General features: G+C 38.9%; 3 protein-coding genes and 1 long non-coding RNA gene across 7 annotated transcripts in view; 2 read left to right on the top strand and 2 right to left on the bottom strand.

Annotated features, from left to right (window-relative positions):
* The window catches only part of ppm1la (protein phosphatase, Mg2+/Mn2+ dependent, 1La), a 7,629-nt gene extending 6,296 nt beyond the window's left edge, over nt 1-1,333 (bottom strand). The window contains exons 1-2 of one of the 2 annotated variants that reach the window (XM_089008865.1): nt 1,019-1,333; nt 530-863 (exon numbers count right to left, since the gene is read on the bottom strand). In XM_089008865.1, the coding sequence (XP_088864991.1) occupies nt 530-757 (228 nt within the window). In that variant the 5' untranslated portion in view covers nt 758-863; nt 1,019-1,333. The other variant, XM_089008864.1, reaches the window with a different exon arrangement.
* Nucleotides 1-13,130, top strand: part of LOC148891240 (uncharacterized) — a 23,951-nt gene extending 10,821 nt beyond the window's left edge. The window contains exons 4-6 of the long non-coding RNA XR_016116498.1: nt 1,903-1,984; nt 3,340-3,394; nt 12,994-13,130. This is a non-coding gene — a long non-coding RNA (uncharacterized LOC148891240). The remainder of the gene's footprint in view (nt 1-1,902; nt 1,985-3,339; nt 3,395-12,993) is intronic.
* Nucleotides 12,926-20,220, bottom strand: tal1 (T-cell acute lymphocytic leukemia 1). Of its 3 annotated transcripts, none has more exons than XM_089008860.1 (4): nt 20,041-20,220; nt 17,897-18,581; nt 16,603-16,721; nt 12,926-13,504 (listed from the first exon to the last, which is right to left on the bottom strand). In XM_089008860.1, exons 2-4 carry the CDS (start codon nt 18,472-18,474, stop codon nt 12,996-12,998), a joined length of 1,206 nt encoding a protein of 401 aa, XP_088864986.1. In that variant the 5' UTR covers nt 18,475-18,581; nt 20,041-20,220; the 3' UTR covers nt 12,926-12,995. The 3 variants fall into 3 exon arrangements, with proteins under 3 accessions (XP_088864986.1, XP_088864987.1, XP_088864988.1); XM_089008861.1 differs by having other exon boundaries at nt 16,633-16,721; nt 20,041-20,217; XM_089008862.1 differs by lacking the exon at nt 20,041-20,220 and having other exon boundaries at nt 16,633-16,721; nt 17,897-18,351.
* rc3h1b (ring finger and CCCH-type domains 1b) overlaps nt 18,313-20,220 on the top strand; it is a 31,105-nt gene continuing 29,197 nt past the window's right edge. The window contains exon 1 of the mRNA XM_089008854.1: nt 18,313-18,450. The gene's annotated coding sequence lies outside the window, so the exon portion shown is untranslated. The remainder of the gene's footprint in view (nt 18,451-20,220) is intronic.

Here is a 20,220-nt window from a genome sequence, read left to right as displayed (position 1 = left end):
TTTGATTCATTTAAATAAGAAAAGACCATTTTGAGTTTCACATGTGGTCACAGGACAGATTAAACTAAAAGTATTTAATTATATTGGGATCTCTGGGGGTCGGGGTGGTGTTGGCGAGGGGCTTGGGGGGGTCGTCTGTTGACAGATGGCTACAATGGGACGCTCAGTCTGACTTGATGAAATCCACTGACCCTTGAGAAATGTGAAAAGCTGGGGGGGGGGGGGGGGGGTCGCATACACACGAGCTTTCTTTTTGATGCATTAGCAGAAGGTGGTGCCCACAAAGAAAACACAAAGCAGTTGTAATGCTGGGAACTTGTCTGTTACTTTACTATTTTAATGAATAGTAGTAGTAATAGTAAAACTACTGTGGCTTATTAAAGACCACTTTCAAATGAGTACACCACAATCTAATTCCATAACACAGTCTCTTTATGTGTGGCGTGTCGTGACGCTGCTCGAGTGTTTGTGGGTTCAGAAGAGACCAATTGACGCATTCAGGTGCAACAGGGAGGCCCGTGCCGCTTACCTCCCCGCCGTGACCGTCAAAGATGCCGAAGATGGACGGGTGGCTTTTGTTGGCAATGTCGGTGAGCACCTCATAGCGATCCTCCATGTGGTCCCTTCTACCCTGGATGGAGTACACGGCCACGTTGTCGCTCTTAAACTCCCAGGTCTTTGAAAACTCGGCGTCCAAGACGCTGAGGCCTCCCAGCCGCTCGTTATGCATCATCTCGGCCACTTTGCCCTTCACCATCTTCACGGCGTCGCGGCTTGACTTGACGATGGTCTTCACCTCATCCGTGTGGAAGAAGTAGCTCCACAACGCCAGGCTGATGCAAAGGAGGAACAACGTCTCCGGCCTTAGGAGAAAATAGCGCATGATCCGACCCAGAAGAGACAAGAGCGTCATCGTGTCTCCGATCATCACACGCCGCCCAATGTACTGTTCACTTCATCAACGGGGGACATTGAACGCACCACCGCCGGGCGGCTATGATTCAAACGGCGGGGCTACCTTCATTCGCTTCGGCTAGAAATCAGCAGCGAACTGACTCCCCACTTCAGAACGAGGTCTCGCGGTCCATCTCGGGAGGTGGTCGCGGATGTTGTTGGTGGCTCAGACCCACCCCGAGGAGAACGACGCGGGGGGGCGGGGCTAGGAAAAGCCGGTCTTCTTTCAGCTTGCGGCTGACTTTGGTTTTACTTGTCACAACGAATCAGTACGACGGCGAACCCCAAAAACCACACATGCGAACACACACGGCATTCTCCACGAGAACAAAATGGTATCCAAAGAAGTCACGCGCGATACGGAAGGAAACACCCTTGTTTTGAAAATCTACACCGGATGTTTCGACATTTGAGCTCTCGCTCACTCCCATGCGTAAAAACCAGTAACATCAAGTGCGCAGACTCGAAATCGGTCTGTCGGGAAAGCAAAAGTACACACTTTATTTCTCGCCTCGAGTTTTAAGAATTGGGTTTCACTCTTGCATCAGGTTCCTTTGGATTAACCTGTAAAAAATACATTATATCTGAAATTGAAATAGAATTGCTCCACAATTATATATTTTTTCACACTTTTTGGCTAGCACCTGCAAAAACATTACAACAGAAATAGAAAACAACTGCTCCACGATTACACATTTTTTTCAGTGTTTATGGCGAGCACCTGCAAAAAATATTAACTGAAATTCAAATAAAATTGTTCAACGTTTAGATATTTTTTTCCCAGTCTTTTTGGCTATCAAAACAGATGCTAAATAAGACGGAGGTTTTTATCCTATTCCATTTTTTTGACGAATGATGATGTAATAATCCTAATAATTTGTTTATTTCTTTGTTTACTGTCATTACTTTATGTGTTTTGTCCCCTATTTTGTCATTATTTGATATCAGATGCTGGAATTGCATTATTGTGGCAGTGGCGAGGCATTGGAGGACGACTCCAAAACAGTGTTGCTCAATTTCCCCTCAAAAGGTAACATCGAGGTCTTATCAGTCGACTTTGTTGTGTGTTGTTATTCTTTAAAAGATGAAAAATCCATACCTCATAACTGAAATATTCTGCTATACCTACAGCTCACCACTGGGCGACAGTGTTGCTTTTCAAACATCTGTTAATTGTGTTGGATTCAGGACTCGTCACCAACTCAAAAACAAGACTCCCTGAATATTCAGCGAGAGCGTTAAAGGACAACCGACGTCTCCGGACAAGTTGTGTCCATAATTTGTAAAATGGCTTCAAATGACTTCTACTGAGCGTATTTTACAAAGATTCCACCGCATATAGCTATATTTTACGTTTTAAGACTCGCGCTGAATATTCAGGAAGTCTTGTTTTTGAGTTGCTGACGAGTCCATACGTGACGTCACTAAATGTCTTCTCCTGACCGTAAAAAAGACGCATTCTAGCGGTCCTTCCATCACGTCAATGTATTTTGCTGTGCTTGTTTGGTCTGGGGACCTCGTGTTGCACCCAAAAGCCGCCAGAAGAGGGTGTCCAAGCGGCATATAAGGAATTTATCAGCCTGTGGAAACTGAGGTGGCCACAAGAGGTCGACATTTTGTGCCTCTTTTTTTTTTTTTGGTGAGAGATTTCCCCCCAATGTTGCCTCAAAATGGCACAAATAAATTATTTAATCGATTGCAAACATGTATGCTTTCCTCTTCAGAACTATTTGAATCATATTCATAACTGGATGTGTGACAAGAAAGCATATTCTCTGAATCTGAAGCAATGATTTTGATCCACTCGCAATGCCCAATTCACAGCTCAATTTTTTGCAGATTTTGGACACTTTAAGTCATTTTTATTTTATTTTAGATGCTATAAAACGTTTTTCTGATGTCAGTTAAGAAACAAAAAAGTGACGTCGGTTGTCCTTTAAAACGTAAAATATAACTATATGCTGTGGAATCTTTGTAAAATACGCTCAGTAGAAGTCATTTGAAGTGATTTTACAAATTATGGACACAACTTGTCCGGAGGCGTCGGTTTTCCTTTAAAAAAAAAAAAAGATTCAAGGTGTATTGCATCCACCTTCACGTAGTTAACAGACTCGAGTTAAAAAACAAAGCCTGGTTGACGAGACAGAGTAGAGCTCTCTCTGCGCACCCCTGGCACGGATAACTCTCTCTAGTAAAGATATGACATGACATGGCCATCAATTACCACTCGGTCGTGTCCTGGCCGTACAGCGAAAAATGACATTGGGTTTTTACTAATGTTACATCGCCGCTACGAGAGGCTCGAACTCAATCGGCTGTACACAACAGTAATCTATCTAACAGACAGGTTCCTAAAAAATGTATTTTTATTGTTTTATTTTACAGTGACATTCTACTGGAAGGCATCCAGTTATGATGAATTACCTCCCAAAGAGAAAATGTAAGTTGCATTTATATTATTAAGGGGTTGAGATTTGAAAATGTTTTTTTTTTTGAAAAAGTAAAAATACAACTGTTTAGACACTTAACTCATTCACTGCCATTCAGGAATTTATTCGGGAATTGAAAACATGACGTAGAGCGCTATTCCCGAATTTTTTCGGGGTTTGTTTTTTCATGCTTGGGTGCCGATAAAGCATTGGCCATGGCCTCTGGCAATGTTTTTTTCTTTTCCACAAGGGGGCGGCATTTCCCTTTTTTCCATGTTAGTGCTTTGTTCCAGCTTCAGCTGTTGTTAAAGCACGGTATAAACCTGGGTTCGAATCCCAGCAGGTACCTATTTTTACGTAATGTTGAGTTTTTATATCAAACTCTGGCTATAGTGATTTTATTGATATTGATATTGTCAGACATGAAGCTCAATGTATCACTGTCTTAATGAAAATAATATTTTTGAGAAATGTGTTGAAAAGTCTATTGAAATCAAATTAGTATCAGTGTAATTATAGATATTATTATTGTTGTTGCTTTTATGTTACTTCCAGTTTGAGTGAACGCTGGCGCGTGTGGCTGCCACTGCTCACCCGCAGAAAAAATATGTGACTGTAGAATTTTGAAAGGCACTTATAAATTATTTTTTTTAAATTAATATTAATATTATTATTAATATGTATGCATTGTATTTTGTACAGTCATCCTCATTTCAAGCACCTATAACTCCAGACCCATATAATTTAGGAATTAACTCTTTTTTTCTTATTTCTAGTTTACTTAATTGTAGAGTTATCTGTGTTGCACTTGAATGTGTGGGTGGCTGTGCAAAAGGAAAATGCTGCCCCCTCATGGAAAGGAAAAATATTGCCAGAGGTCTGACTAGCGCTTTATCGCCCCCCCCCCCTGTAAGAAAAACCAAAAACCCTAACAAATTCAAAAATGGCGCTCCATATAACACTTTTCAATGCCCGAATAAATTCGGGAATAGAGGTGAATGACTTAATGTTGTGTAAAAATAATATACGTACTATTTTCTTGTATATGATGTACACACAATCCACAGTTATATGAGAATAAATAAAAAGTACATTCCCCCTCCACAAAGGCAGTTTACAAGTGCATTTAGCATGTCCGCAATCTATTCTCAATCCCGAAACTCCAACCATAATAATAATAATAATAAAAATAATTAAAATAAAATAAATAATAATAATAATAATAATAATAATAATAATAATAATAATAATAAGAGTACTCTAACATTTTTTTGGAGTGATGTATTTTTTTTGATACATTCTTCATGCTATCAGTCAAGCAAAAACTGATCTGTAGTTGTCTAAAATGAAAAAACAAATACAATTTTGGAAAGGACTCAGTACACACTAATGGCATAATAATGTTAACGAAGAATCCACATGCAGGTACTTTTTTTGCACATTTCTACTAAATTACCCCTAATTTTATATTAGTGGTCTTGCGTGGTGGTGTCTGTCTGTCTGTCTGCGTGTGTGTGTGTGTGTGTGTATGTGTGTTAAAAACGCACCCTGCTTGTTTGTTTATAGGCCGATCTGTAAATATATGTGTGCGTGTTTATGTATTTTAGACTACTGGGCGTAAATATATAAATAACTACTGTTGGCAATGTGCGTGCAGTGTAATCTGTTCCCAGCAGGTTGGATTCCCTACTGAGAGAAAGACACTATATTGTTCCTGCAGCGCCGCAGATAACAACTAATTAGCATACTGAATCATTTGGCTGCAAGAGCCACTCAGCCACCCATCTGCACAGAGCTGATAAACAGGCACACACACACACACACACACACACACGTACAAACACATCTATGGGGAGAATACACTCCTACTCGGATACATATGCACCCTCCCTCTTTTTTTCGAAAGCATCAGGAACAGTGAGGCAGGTAGAGGGATTAACCCAAAGGGCCCCCTCCGCCGAGTCGGAGCGGGCAGCGGGTTGCGACTTTTCAAACACATGTGCGTCTTGCACGTTTTCCGGATGTAATTGTTGTTGTTTTTTTCGCACCCCTCCCCCCCCACCCCTATTAACATCCTACAGCAGGGGTGTCAAAGTCATTTTTTGCCGCGGGCCACATTGTAGTTATGGTTTCCTCTCGAGGGCCGTTATGAATTTGGGGAACCCATTAAAATGTTTAAATCCCTTCAAATATTACATATAGAGCACACAGCAAATTAATGAATAACTCGTTTTCAAATCTGAAGTCAAGAATAATGACTTTTATTGTGGTTGACATCCAAAAATATGAAATTTTGGCTCAGATTTTAGCAATCATCATGGAATTTAACAAGTTTGATTTGCTTTCGCGGGCCGAAAAAAATGATGTGGCGGGCCGGATTTGGCCCGCGGGCCTTCACTTTGACACCTGTGTCCTTATTCCGATCAGTTTTTCTACATGTTAGCTGATTTTTGCAATATAATGTGATAGAAAAAAGTGCTTCTGATAGTGTATTTGAGGAAGCCATTAGAATGTTTAATCTACTCCACAATTTACATACAGTGTGCATAACAAATGAACTCATTCACTGCCATTCACGAATGTATTAAAAAAAACATTGTCAGAGGTCTGTCCAGCACTTAATCGGCACCCCAGCAAGAAAAAACAAAAGCTGAAAAAACTCGGGAATGGAGAATTTTTTGGGGGAATTGAAAAGCGTGACGTGGAGCGCCATTCCTGAATTTGATGGGGTTTTGATTTTTTTTCATGCTTGGGTGCCGATAAAGCGCTGGGCATGGCCTCTGGCAATGTTTTCTCGCTTCCACAAGGGGCGTAATTTCCCTTTTTTTCCATTTTAGTGCTTTGTTCCAGCTTCAGCTGTTATGAAATAATAATAATCATAATAATAATCGTAATAATGATAATGATGATAGTAATGATAATAGTAATGATAATAGTAATGATAATAGTAATATTAGTAATGATATTGGTAATGATATTAGTAATGATTATAGTAATGATTATAGTAATGATAATGGTAATGATAATAACGATGGTAATAATAATAATAATAATAATAATAATAATAATAATAATAATAATAATAATAATAATAATAATACATTTAATTTACAAGCACATTTCTGAACACTCAAGGACACTTTACAATTAAAAGAACAATAAACACCCGAGCAATAAAACCATAAGTAAAATTATAAATAATAAAATAGCTGATTAAACTACACCATGAATGCAATTTTTGTCTCATTTCCTCTTGTTTCTAACATTCAACATTTACAAACTTTAGCCATGTCCGTCGTCTGAGCTGAACCGGGGGGGAAAAAAATGTAAACCGCACTCTCATCCGATACCTTCATCAGACTTTATTTGTTGTAATTATCAGTACGTATGCACTGCACTTTAGCTCTATTGGCGCATTGCAGGCCCACCACAACAGCGTGCAGTATTTACGATCCAAGCGTAGGGGAGGGAGGCTGTCGAAAGCTCTTTAACAATGGCAGGATATCCTGCAGGTCACTGAGCCACGATGACCTCTGACAGGAAGTTGTCACTTGCCGGGAGGAAGTGAGGATTCCAGCCTTTTCTGAGGGAGATGTATGACGAGTTTTGCAGATTAAAAAAAAAAGTGGAATGGCCACTTTGAGCCTGCAAGGGTCGCTCAGGGGACCACACAGACCGGCCATAACTTTAAAGGACAACCGACACCATTTTTTTGTTTCCTAACTGACATCAGAAAAACGTTTTATAGCATCTAAAATACCAAAAACACGCAGGCTGATATTTTTAGTCAAATGCAAAACACCAATAAAAATGACTTAAAGTGTCCCAAAACTGCCACAAAATGAGCTTGAAACTGGGGAGATTCAAAAAGTCCCGCCCCCTTCTTCGTCTTGTTATTTATTGCATTGTATTTTGGACAGACACCCTCATTTTATGCTCATATAACTCCAGACCCATATAATTTAGGAAATAACTATTTTTTTCTGATAAAAAAAAAATAGTGATATATTTGAATATTATTCAAATAGTATAACAAATATGATTCAAATAGTTCTGAAGAGGAAAGCATAAATAAATGTTTGCAATCAATTAAAGAAGTCGGTCAGGGGCGTGCACGTGCATAATATAATGAGATCGTCACTTTCCGTGATGAAGGCTTTTAGTGTGGAAAATGGTTTTATTCTGTGAAAATTTAGCCTTATTTTTTTTTTTTTGTAAAACTCAATGAACAACGCTATGCGTTTATTCCAATCGCGCTTGTAAAGAGTTGTCCAGTTCCAATGGCATTCATGGTGGATCTTTCACAAAAATTAAATTAAATTAAATTAAATTAAATTAAATTAAATTAAATTAAATTAGCCTTGATTATTCTGTAAATCTCACAGTAGCAAAGTTATGGAAGGAAGCGGAAAGAAAAGGAAGAAGTAGAAAAACAAAATACAGGAGCTGCTGGAAAGGCAGCCGTTCTCGTGGCGCCATCTTGAATTCAAAAGAACAAAAGAAACTAAATAATAAATCATATGACAATACAAAGACAGACAGTCATTGAATTTTAAGCACTTTCTGCAGCCACTTTGTTGCATGAAAAAAATATTAATAATAATAATAATAATAATTAATACATTTCATTTATAAGCGCCTTTCAAAACTCTGACACTTTACAGTCACAGGATATTTTTTTCTGCGTGTGAGCAGCGGCAGCCACGCGCGCCAGCGTTCACTCAACCCGGAAGTAACAAAGTTAGGAAAAAAAACATAAATAAATGAAGCAGTTTTTGCTGAAAGAGGAGAGGATCAAAACATCCTTTTCACCAGTGGATCAGGAACGTCATGGTGAAATGTGCACATCTGCTACAACCTAAATGTTGAAAGCAAACACAAAGCACTCGCATCCTTTCTACAAAAACAGACAGTTTCACATCTCCTGTCCCACATACAGTAAATCCGCTTCAATTCCAAACTGCGACAGTTCCATATACACATCGGCGCTCTGCGCTGACGCTTCTTTCGTCTCATCGCGGGCTTCTTAAGCCATGAAGCTGTGAAAATGCTTCCCGTTACAGGCGCAAAAAAAGCACAATCGCCCCAGAGCTGCCTACTCGGGCACCATTTTGGACTCCCATTATATTGATGCTTTATTACCCTTTTTTTGGTCTGCATTTTTTATTGGGAATTTTTCTTTGTAAAATTCAATGGATTTAACATTGGCTATATTCATAGATACATCTAACATACAACAAATATGTCATAAACAAATTGTAACATCAACCCTTTACCGCATTTCATAAAATACCATCGTGACCAAAAGGTACCAAAATCGGTTACTCAGTTCTGCGAAAAAAACAAAAAAAAAAGAACGAAAAATACACCTTTGAGCAAATATGTCAGGACTGTTTTTGCCAGAAAACTGCTGGTGCTGTCACAATGTTAAAAGACAACCGACATCACTTTTTTGTTTCCTAACTGACAGCAGAAAAACGTTTTATAGCATTTAAAATACCCAAAACACGCAGTATGATATTTTTATTCAAATGCAAAACACCAATAAAAATGACTTAAAGTGTCCAAAATCTGGGAATTCTCAGAAAGTCCCGCCCCCAGTTGGTGATGTCACGCCAAGACGTCTTGGAGAATCAAAACAATGGCTTCAGATTCGGAGAATATGCTTTCTTGTTACACATCCAGTTATGAATATGATTCAAATAGTTCTGAAGAGGAAAGCATACATGTTTGCAATCGATTAAAGAATTTATTCCGTGCCATTTTGGGGCAACATTGGGGGGAAATGGATCACCAAAAAAGAGGCAGAAAATGGCGTCCAAGCTCCTGTGAGGAATTAATCAGCCCGTTTCCACAGGCTGATAAATTCCTTCCATGGAGCTTGGTCGCCCTCTTCTGGCGGCTTTTTGGTGCAACACGAGGTTTTCAGACCAAACAAGTACAGCGAAAAACATTGACGTGATGGAAGGACTGCTACAATGTGTCTTTTTTTTTCAGTCAGGGGCGTTCCTTCAGTGATGTCACGTACGGACTCGTCACCAACTCAAAAACAAGACTTCCGGAATATTCAGCACGAGTCTTAAAACGTAAAATAGAGCTATATGCGGTGGAATCTTTGTAAAATATGCTCAGTAGAAGTCATTTGAAGCCATTTTACAAATTATGGACACAACTTGTCCAGAGACGTCGGTTGTCCTTTAACGCTCGTGCATGTCGTCGTAATAGGGCGCTTGTCTTTGTACCTTTCTAAAACTACATACGCATTACAGTTAAAGAAAAAACAGACATTCAAGTCTAAATGACATTTTGTACACCTTGAAAATCATCGTGCTCTTGTACCTCTTCTGCAAAAAATGGTGTCATTTCGTTTTCAGTCCATTACCGTTTTTTTTTTTTCGAGATTAAATGGTACCAACATTTCATATTTGACGACTCCCGGAAACCCCCTTTTGCTTTACATATCTTTTCAGCTAAACTTGTGAACAAACAGTACACAACAGGTATGAATTTAAAACTATTTACAAGATACCATTGCTTGACTACGAGAAGAATTGAGGACTTTATTTTTCTTCTTATATATACGTACTAAGATTTGTTTTCACGAGAAAATTGGTGGAAGTGCTCCCATGAATTCTTCTATTTAAAAAAAATCGAACTGGAACTACTGAAGATTGAATTATAATTGTCAATTGCACTGCTTTTTTGACACTGGTAAAAAAAAAATATTAAAAAAAAAAGTTTTTTTTTTTGTATTTGTTTGTTTTTAACTCATTCACTGCCAAACGATGTGTAAAAATATGTCCACTCGAGTGCCAGGGTTATTGTCATTTTCACTCAAATTGCAAGACCCACTGAATATTGAGTTTTAGGACTACATAAAAATTTAATACAGTGTAAGAAACCTTAGATGTTCTTCTTTCAGAAAAAAAATAGTTAATTCCTAAGTTATATGGGTCAGGAGTTATTTGAGGTTGAAATGGGGGCGGTTGCTCAAAATACAAAACATAACTATTGATTTATATAGCGCTTTAACAACAAGTGAAGCTGGAACAAAGCGCTAACATGGACTCTTGTTTTATCAAGAGAAAAATAGTTAATTCCTAAATTATATGGATCTTGAGTTATCTGAGCTTGAAATGAGGGCGGCTCTACAAAATACAGTGCAATACATACATACATGTATTGTTTTATATAGCGCCTTATCAACAGCTGAAGCTGGAACAAAGCTCTAACGTAGAAAAAAAGGAAATGCTGCTCCCTTGTGTAAAAAATACATTGCCAGAGGCCATGGCCAGCGCTTTATCGGCACCCAAGCATGAAAAAACAAAACTTGAACAAATTCGGGAATGGCGCTCTATGTCATATTTTCAATAGCTGAATAAATTTGTGAATTATTAACTGTTTCGCTAAGTTCGCAAAGTATAACGTTGAGCGTCATTCCCGAATTTGTTCAGGTTTTGTTTTTTTTTTGTTTTGTTTGTTTTTGCGGGGGGGTGTCGATAAAGTGCTGGTCAGATTTATATAGCGCTTGAACAACAGCTGAAACTGGAACAAAGCGCTAACGTGGATAAAAGGCAAATGCTGCCCCCTCGTGGAAGGCAAAAAAACATTGCCAGAGGTCTGACCATCGCTTTATCAGCACGTAAACAAGAAAAACCAAAAACACGAACAAATTCGGTAAAATGGCGCTCCATATCATATTTTCAATTCCCGAATAATTCACATCATATTTTTGAATAATCCGAATCATCCAATAAACCGAATAATCAATAAATCGAATAACTCGAATAATCCGAATAATCCACATCATATTTAAAAACACACCTTGGGTAATGTTTAATATTGAGGAAAAAAATGATATTATCCTTTGTAAAAATATTCTGGTTCCCTTACCATATGGATTATTTTTGAGTAAAATGTTAAAAACTGTGCTGATATATTCTGGAATGGCAGTGAATGAGTTAATAGATTTTTTTAACCACACAGGGGATTTCAGATTTTTAGAGGTTTCTCCGTCACTACAGAACCTCTCCCATACCTTCAAAACTAAGAAATAATTCATCCGCATGCGACTGGATCAAAAACATGCAGAGTTTTACAAGTTGGTTGACCAAATTCCAGCATCTACGCCAACCAAGGCTTTTTTTTTTTAGTTTACAGTGATACCTTGGCTTACGAACTTAATTGGTTCCCAGACAGAGTGTTTAAGGTGAAAAGTGTGTATCCCAAAAAATATTTTCCCATAGGAAACCATTAAAATGACAAATAATCCGTTCCCAGTTCCCCATAAAACAATTTTCTACTTTCTAATTTTGTCAGCCTTAAAATATACCTTATTTTATGTATAATAAATGTGCTATGGTATTATAATTAAAGAAATAAACTGTACTGTATAATACAGTCGTTTTATTTACCTTTGTGATGGTCATTGATGGCTTGATGGAATGGAGTGGCCGGTTTCATCAGCATTAAACACTTGATGAGGAACGTAGCCTTCTTCTTTCACCATCTTGAGGAATGATCCCTTGTAGGTGGTGCTTTCTCTGCCATAATTTTATCTTGTTCCACATCAATTGTGTTCTGTTTAGCTGGGTTGATAGCTTTTTGTATGAAGTGTACAGATGGCATGTGCGGGTTATTTGTGGAGCCTGATTGATGGGATATTTCTGTATTTCTGATGCTTGTTCTGTAGCCACAAAGGGACATATGTGTTCTCGTGCCGGTCCCAAGCCCGGATAAATACAGAGGGTTGTGTCAGGAAGGGCATCCGACGTAAAAGCTTGGCCAAAACAAACATGCGGATCAAACCTCTCAAGATGGAGGATACTGATTTGCTGTGGTGACCCCTTGAAGGGAAAAGCCGAAAGGAAAAGAAGAAGATTGGTGGGATATTTTAACCTTCCAGTCTAGACTCTGCTGTTGAACTATCAAATTTGAAACGAGTCCAAAGTTCACTGTTTTCTATTCATTTTCTCACCATTTCACTCTAGTTTTTTATTTCACTTTTGTTTTTTTGTTTCAAGCCCTGTCGTCTCCCTTTCGCGTGTGTGTTTTCTCACTCTCTGTCGTCTGCCTGTCTCTTTAATGTTTAATCCCCCCCCCCCCCCACTGCTGCGTTCTTGACCAATCACGTGGCTTTAACCGAAGACGCCATTTTGTTTTTGGGAGAACGGCCTCACTCTCTCTCTGCCTGTACCCCCCCCCCTCACTGCTGCATTCTTGGCCAATCACGTGGCTTTAACCGAAGACTGGGGGCGGGGCATAGAGGACAAAACAGTCGGCCACCATTTTCTTGTTAGAACGGGCTCGTTCGCGAACGACACATCACTCATTGTGGAAGCTCCGTGTGTATCCTGAAAAATAGTTTGTATGCCAAGGTAAAATTTTCATAAATTTAACGTTCGTAAACCGAAAAGTTCGTAAGCCGAAAAGTTCGTAAACCAAGGGGTTCGTAAACAGAGGTATCACTATACATGCTTTCAAATATGAAGACGGGAAGGTAGGTAGTCAGGTCCATGTTGTCTCACAACGCAAAGCTTCATCCTTCCATCTCCAATAAGCTGCATTCAAATCTCCCGTCTTTGTCTTTTCAACTCTTTCCAACTTTTAGAATCATCGTCGTCCGGAGCCGTCCAGCGGGCGGCCATTACGTCTAAGATGAAGCGCCGGTCCGCGTGAAGCCGCCATAGTCCTCGGAGCGGGAGGCGAGTCCTGATCCTCCGCGAAACTCTCCGGGCTGCCCTCGGCGTCTCCGTCGGGCAAGCTTCCGCAACTGGAGCCAGGCGACATCGTCTCCAGGAGGTTGTCCCTGGCCAAGTTGACCACCGTGTCCTGACGCGGTCCTCCCTGGGGGACGCCTTCGTGGGCCCCAACCAGGATCCCGGTGTCATCTTCAGTTGTGGCCCCAACGGTACGGCCTCCGTCCTGGTCCTCCAGGAGGTTGGAAAGGAAGCTGATGTACTTCATGGCCAGACGCAGGATTTCGTTCTTGCTCAGCTTTTTATCCGGAGGGTGAGTGGGGATGAGTTTACGGAGCTCTGCAAAGGCGCCGTTCACGTTCTGCTGCCGCCAACGCTCGCGGCTGTTGGTGAAGATACGCCGGACGATCTTTGGCTGGCCGGCTAGGAGGCGAAAGGTCAGAGGTGAGTCAACTTACACAGTGGTATAAAATGAAAAGCATGTTAAAATCAATACAAAACTTCAAAATTCCCTGGTTGACGGTGGAACTGTGATTTCTGAATCCGTCAACAAGCTTTTGCTTGATCAATTATTTAACATTTAAATTATCAGATTTGTTCAATTTAAGGACAACCGACGTCTCCGGACAAGTTGTGTCCATCATTTGTAAAATGGCTTCAAATGACTTCTACTGAGCGTATTTTACAAAGATTCCACCGCATATAGTTATATTTTACGTTTTAAGACTCGCTCTGAATATTCAGGTTTTTGAGTTGGTGACGATACCCACCGTGACGTCACGTATGGAACGCCCCTGACCGAGAAAGCGACACACAATGCATTTTGGGTACTTTGTTTGGTCTGAAAACATCGTGTTGACCCGTGTTGATGGCGAAATTAGAAAACATTAACGCAATGGTGAATCGTTGTGTTGTACCAAGACTACTATTTGATACTAGCTGACACAAATTCCCAGCAGACAAATCAGCCCATTTCCAAGGGCGCTTGGGCGCCATCTTGTGCATTTTCCGGGGCGCTACATTGCAGTCCAGGGCGCCTCAAAATGACACGGAATTACTTCTTTAATGGATTGCAAACATTTATGCTTTCCTCTTCATTTTATTCTATTTGAATCATATTCATAACTGGATGAGTGACAAGAAAGCATCTTCTCCGAATCTGAAGCCATTGTTTTAATTGTAGAGCACGGCAAGACGTCCTGGCGTGACGTCACGAACAAGGGGGCGGGACCTTCTGAAACTCACCATTTTCAGGGTCATTTTGAAGCAGTGTTGGGACACTTTAACTCATTTTTATTGTTTTTTTTTCATTTGACTAAAAATATCAGCCTGCGTGTTTTGGGTATTTTAGATGCTATAAAACGTTTTTCTGATGTCAGTTAGGAAACAAAAAAAATCTGTCGGTTGTCCTTTAAGTGTCCCATTTCGAGTTAAGTAACACAGAGTGGATTTTTTTAATTAATCTTGCCAGGAATTTACAATGCCAAATTTACATCAAGAAATTGAAATATTGCAACAAAAGAATCCAAATGATTTTTATAGAGTCGATTATCTCTTTATGTTGTATCCAAATCAATGTTTAAGTAACTCATTCACTGCCAGACGATGTGCAAAATGTGTCCCCTCCAGTACCAGGGTTATTGTCATTGTCACTCAAATTGCAGGACTCACAGAATATTGAATTTTAGGACTACATAAACATTAAAGGCAGCGTTATAAACCTTAGACTCTCTTTTATCAGAAAAAAAGAGTTAATTCCCAAGTTATATGGGTCTGGAGTTAGCTGAGCTTGAACTGGGGGTGGCTGTACAAAATACAATATAATACATATTGATTTTTATAGTGCTTTAACAACGTCTGAATCTGTAACAAAGCGCGGACATGGACAAAAGGCAAATTTTGCCTCTTTGTGGAAGGGAAAAAAAACATATCCAGACGTCTGACCAGCTCTTTATCGGCACCCCAGCAAAAAAAAAAAAACGGGAAAAAAACTTACAAATTCGGGAATGGCGCTCCACGTCACGCGTCTCAATTCCCAAATAAATTCTCCATTCTCGAATTTGTTAAGGTTTTGGTTTTTCTTACTGGGACGCTGATAAAGCGCTGGACAGACCTCTTGCAATGTTTTTTCCCTTCCACGAGGGGGGAATAAGGCTCGTAATAGGATGAAAATAGTCTGTGGCGATTCATATCCAATAACAACATGGCATGACCGTTAGTAATTCTTTGCGGAGGATAACGACTCTGTCTTTGGGTAAAGTTACATTGTCTTGTCTGTCTATGTGTGTTGCCTCACTGTTTGTGTTCAAATATCCCCTGCGAAATGGGCCGCTAAAGCTGTTTGTGCATTTGCAGCGGTTTGCAATGTTTAGCATTCTATTTGAACGCATTCACTGCCATTCACGAATTTATTCGGGAAGTAAAAATATGATAGAGCGCCATTCCCAAATTTATTCAGGTTTTGTTTTTTTCCCCTTGTTTGTGTGCCGATAAAGCGCTGGCCATGGCCTCTGGCAATATTTTGTTTTTTTTAGCACTTTAACGACAGCTGAAGCTGTAACAAAGCGCTATGTAAACCAATATGTATGAATTGCTTTGTATTTTGGACACCCGCCCTCATTTCAAGCTCATATAACTGCAGACCCATATAATTTAGGAATTAACTATTTTTTCTGATGAAAAAAGAGAGTCTCGGGTTTCTTAAGCTTTATCGAATGTTTATATAGTCCTAAAACTCAATATTCTGTGGGTCCTGGAATTCGAGTGACAATGACAAAAACCCTGGCACTGGATTGGACACATTTATGTAAATCGTCTGTCAGTGAATGAGTCAACTATGTGTAGTGTGACACTAAATGTCAAAGGAGAGCTGTTATTTCAGGAATAAGAATTGTTCGCTCTCTGCCTAAATAGCTGTGTGTTATCACTCACAAGTCAAAGCAAAAATATCGTCCAAATGACTCCGATTCTCATGGCGAGTTACCACTGAAAATGAACTCACCCTCCAACGTCGCGAAATAGCATCGATTCAATTTGGCTGTACAATTGAAGTAGTATTTATTGCAGTATTGATTTATACTACGTATATAAAAGATACAAATGCATGCAGTCGCATCCTCACACCCCCATCCGTGGTGTCTTCCAGGCTTTTGTCGTCCTTGGAACACACCCAGTCTATCTTAATCCCTCAGCCCACTCTGCAGTAAATGCTTTGGCATGGAGGTGGAAGCAGCAAAAGCATCCCTTATAACCCCCCCCCCTAGGCCCGCCCCCAATTCTCCCATCCTCCAACCTTGGATGTGTCACTCGGAGCGGTGGACAAAATGCTTCACATGCACCAGAAAACCTCATCACTTTTAATATGACATTATTAATGATAGCTTTGCCGTTGATTTTTATTGTATTTTATTAGTCCATCAATTTCAGCGAATGGGCGACGAATGGCGATGAAGAGGGAATGAGGAAAATGGAGTGTTGTAAATAACCGTCAGGTGGGAGGACACAGCAAAAGTGCGTCTTACCATACTTATAAAGATCTAAAATACGCCTACCCTCGTCGAGTTCAACCTCATAAGGCGCCGGGCGGCGTTTTACCCTGTTGCTGGGGTACATGCTGTACTGCTCTGAATCCCCTCCAAGACTGCACGGCCATAGAAAATCATAAAAAGACAAGAGCGGCACGTTACAATATGCATCACTCCACATGGCGGAAGCGTACGGCATAAGATATGCTTTATTGTCGCTCCATTTTACAATGATATTCATCATCAAAATAAGTGTAGGGAATTGCATGTTCATGCTGGTCATCTGGCTTTTAGCATCATGACACCATTATATGTTCAAATATAACATGCAGGAAAATAATAATAATAATAATGATGATAATAATGATGATAATAATAATAATAATAATAATAATAATAATAATAATAATAAATTTCATTTAGCTTGAGCATCAGTAGGCATCAATCTTTTAATCGTCATCAAAATAAGGAAAATCCCCATTAATTCTCCAAAAACGTTAAAATGTTTCTGTAATAATAATCATCATCATCAGCATCAATAATAATCATAATCATAATCACAATTATCATAATATAATCATAATCACAATAATCATAATAATATAATCATAATATAATCATCATAATAATCATAATCATAATAACTATTACTATATTATTATTATTATTATTATTACAAAATAATGGTGCTAATTATTATTATTATTATTATTATTATTATTATTATTATTATTATTAATTTCTCCACTGCGAGACTAATAAAGGCAAATCCAATCCAATTATTATTCTCCGACCTAATATATATAGGACCACACATACAGGAGATGCATGTTAAAATTACAAATGTTCATTTAATAATTTAAACTTCCAATTTTTCCCCCCCCACAGTATCATCAAAATAAAAGCTGTGGTGACCCTTCCGATTACAGTATGTCATCAATTTAGCTATTTAGCTTAAAATGCTAGCTTAACCATGATAGTGTCATATATATATATATATATATATATATATATATATATATATATATATATATATATATATATATATATATATATATATATATATATATATATATATATATATATATATATATATATGACACACGTCATTGTTGCTTCCTTTTTTCATCCTATCACATGCTGATCATATACCTCGTCATTGTATAATCGATCCGCAACTCGCATCTAAATTCCAACCCCCAGGATGCAAATTGACATTGATGTTATTTCCCTCATATATTTTCATGAAATTCATGCACCAAATACTCCACCAAAATTGAGCGGTGTGTACCTGTTGATGGCGGCGAGAGGTTGCGCCAGGTTGTAGAGCATGGCCCGGGCCGGGACAGGGAACGCGTTGGGACTCAGCTGGACCATTCGAGCGTCGTCTCGTTGGGTGTGCGGCAGTGGAGCAGGAGGAGGAAGAGTGTGAGGAAGAGTGTGAGGAAGAGGAGGTCTGCGGAGCTCCGTGATGGGCACCAAATGGCTCTCCGCCCTTCTCTCCAGCGCCTTTATAGCATCCCTCCTGGAGAGCTCGATCACCGGCACTTCCCTTTTCAGGTCAAGGGCGTCGCGAGAGGCGGTTTCCTTGGCAACGCCGTTAATGACGATGACGGTCCCGTTCGTCGAGTTCTGCACGGGAACGTCATCAATCTCTTGGAGCCTGTTGGAGAACCCTCCCCCCTTTTTTTCTTCCCCCTCCTTCTCCTCCTCCTCCTCGTTCTTCCTCCTCCTTCTCCTTCTCATCTTCCCCTCCTCCTCCTCCTCCTCTTCGTCGCATCTGATGCTGATGGAGTCCTCGGGCTTTCCAAGACCGGACTCTGCGTCTGGATTCCCACGACAAAGGTCCGGCTGCTTTTTTTCCATCATTTTTTGTTTTTGTTTTGGGGGTATTTGTTCACTCAATCCGGGTTAACATTTATACCAGAACTCGCCCTCCTTTATAAATATTTGGGGTGTATACAGTCCGTGCAACCCTACGCGAAAGACAAATAAAAACACGTTTGAAAGAGGAAACGTGAACGATACCTTGATCGCTATAATATAGTGAATAAAAAACAAGCCTAATTGTACACATAGTGTTTCAGGTTTTTTTTGGGGGGGGCGGGGGGTCTGGAGTCACGCTAATTATCTGAAGGATACGTTTCGAGTATACTTTTCGTGTGTGACAAAAATGGAAAAAATTGTAATGTACAAAAAAAAATACATATTTCTTCGGACAAAATGTGAATATACGAGAGATTTTTGTTTCAACCGTCAATAAGATTTTTGCTCACATTTAATTTAGCAACAACAGTGAAACGATCTTATTTTGAAAAATAATAATCCAAATTATCTCAAAAGACACACAATATATATATATATATATATATATATATATATATATATATATATATATATATATATATATATATATATATATATATATATATATATATATATATAGTCTCCAAAGTCGCATTTTTTCGTGACACAAAACAAAAACGAATGCTGCTTTCGTTTCTCTTTATTAAAAAAATATTTAATTTTCATATTAATTACACGTATACCTTTTACTTACTTTAAACTCGTTTAGACTTGTGTGGATTGACCAAGCCTTTAGCATCATTTTCCCACAGTTATTCATTAAAGACATATATATACACACAATATATACTATGTATACACAATATATACTATATAGAAACAATATATTTATACACTATATATACACACAATATATCCATACACAATATATACTATATATACGCAATATATACACAATATATATATATATATATATATATATATATATATATATATATATATATATATATATATATATATATATATATGTATACTAGATATAAACAATACATGCTATATATATAGTATACAGTATATTGTGTATAGTATACAGTATATTGTGTGTATATATAGTATATATGTATATACGCAATATATACTATATATACACAACATGTATACACGTTATATACTATATAAACACAATATGTATACACGCTATACTATATGGATACACGATATATACTATATATACAATATGGATACACAATATATACGGACACACACGCGATGACAGCCAGTGTAAACGTCCACGTCAAAAATATTTTTAACCAAGGCTGTTGTTTTTTTGTACATTTTTTCCAAGCAATCCACATGTAAAATCAACGACAGCCTTGATCGATAAGTAAACACTAAAAAAACGTAGTACGTAACAAGTGAAATTGACGTCTTAAACGTTCCCAATTCCTCCACAATGTCCTCCCTCCCTTTGGCCTTGCATCCGTTCTATTCGCCCTCCGAGCGACAGTCCCGAAGCAGCGAACATCGCGACGCCTTCTTGTCTTACATTTTCAGCGGTTGCCGTTAAAATAGGAAAATATTCAATCGATCGACCCAACGACGACTAAACGCCCATTTGGGAACACTTACCGTCGGGAGTGCTGCTGTTGATGCTACCGCGTAAAGTGGAGCCATTTTGTGAGTGGGTCATCCATGTCTGTGACGTTTTTTTTCTCGGCTTCCAGTGTGGGTTTCGTGTATGTGTGCGCGCGTGTGTGTGTGTATACTGTACGTGTGTGTATTCTGCACCGTATCCAAGCGCGCTCGCTC

This window comes from Hippocampus bargibanti, linkage group LG11 (assembly GCF_051943395.1).
Source record: "Hippocampus bargibanti isolate YZ-2025 linkage group LG11, ASM5194339v1, whole genome shotgun sequence".
NCBI classification, from domain to species: Eukaryota; Metazoa; Chordata; class Actinopteri; order Syngnathiformes; family Syngnathidae; genus Hippocampus; species Hippocampus bargibanti.
Note: the sequence above shows the minus strand (reverse complement) of the source record. Positions and strands in the feature narration are given on the sequence as shown.

Bases quoted from the DNA above. Each gene is read 5' to 3' on its own strand.
- tal1 (XM_089008860.1), bottom strand. From the start codon at position 18,474: ATGATGGAAAAAAAGCAGCCGGACCTTTGTCGTGGGAATCCAGACGCA. The intron at 16,722-17,896 runs GTACACACCGCT...ATGGCCGTGCAG, and splicing joins CCTCTCGCCGCCATCAACAG to TCTTGGAGGGGATTCAGAGC. The intron at 13,505-16,602 runs GTAAGACGCACT...TTCGCCTCCTAG, and splicing joins TTTAGATCTTTATAAGTATG to CCGGCCAGCCAAAGATCGTC.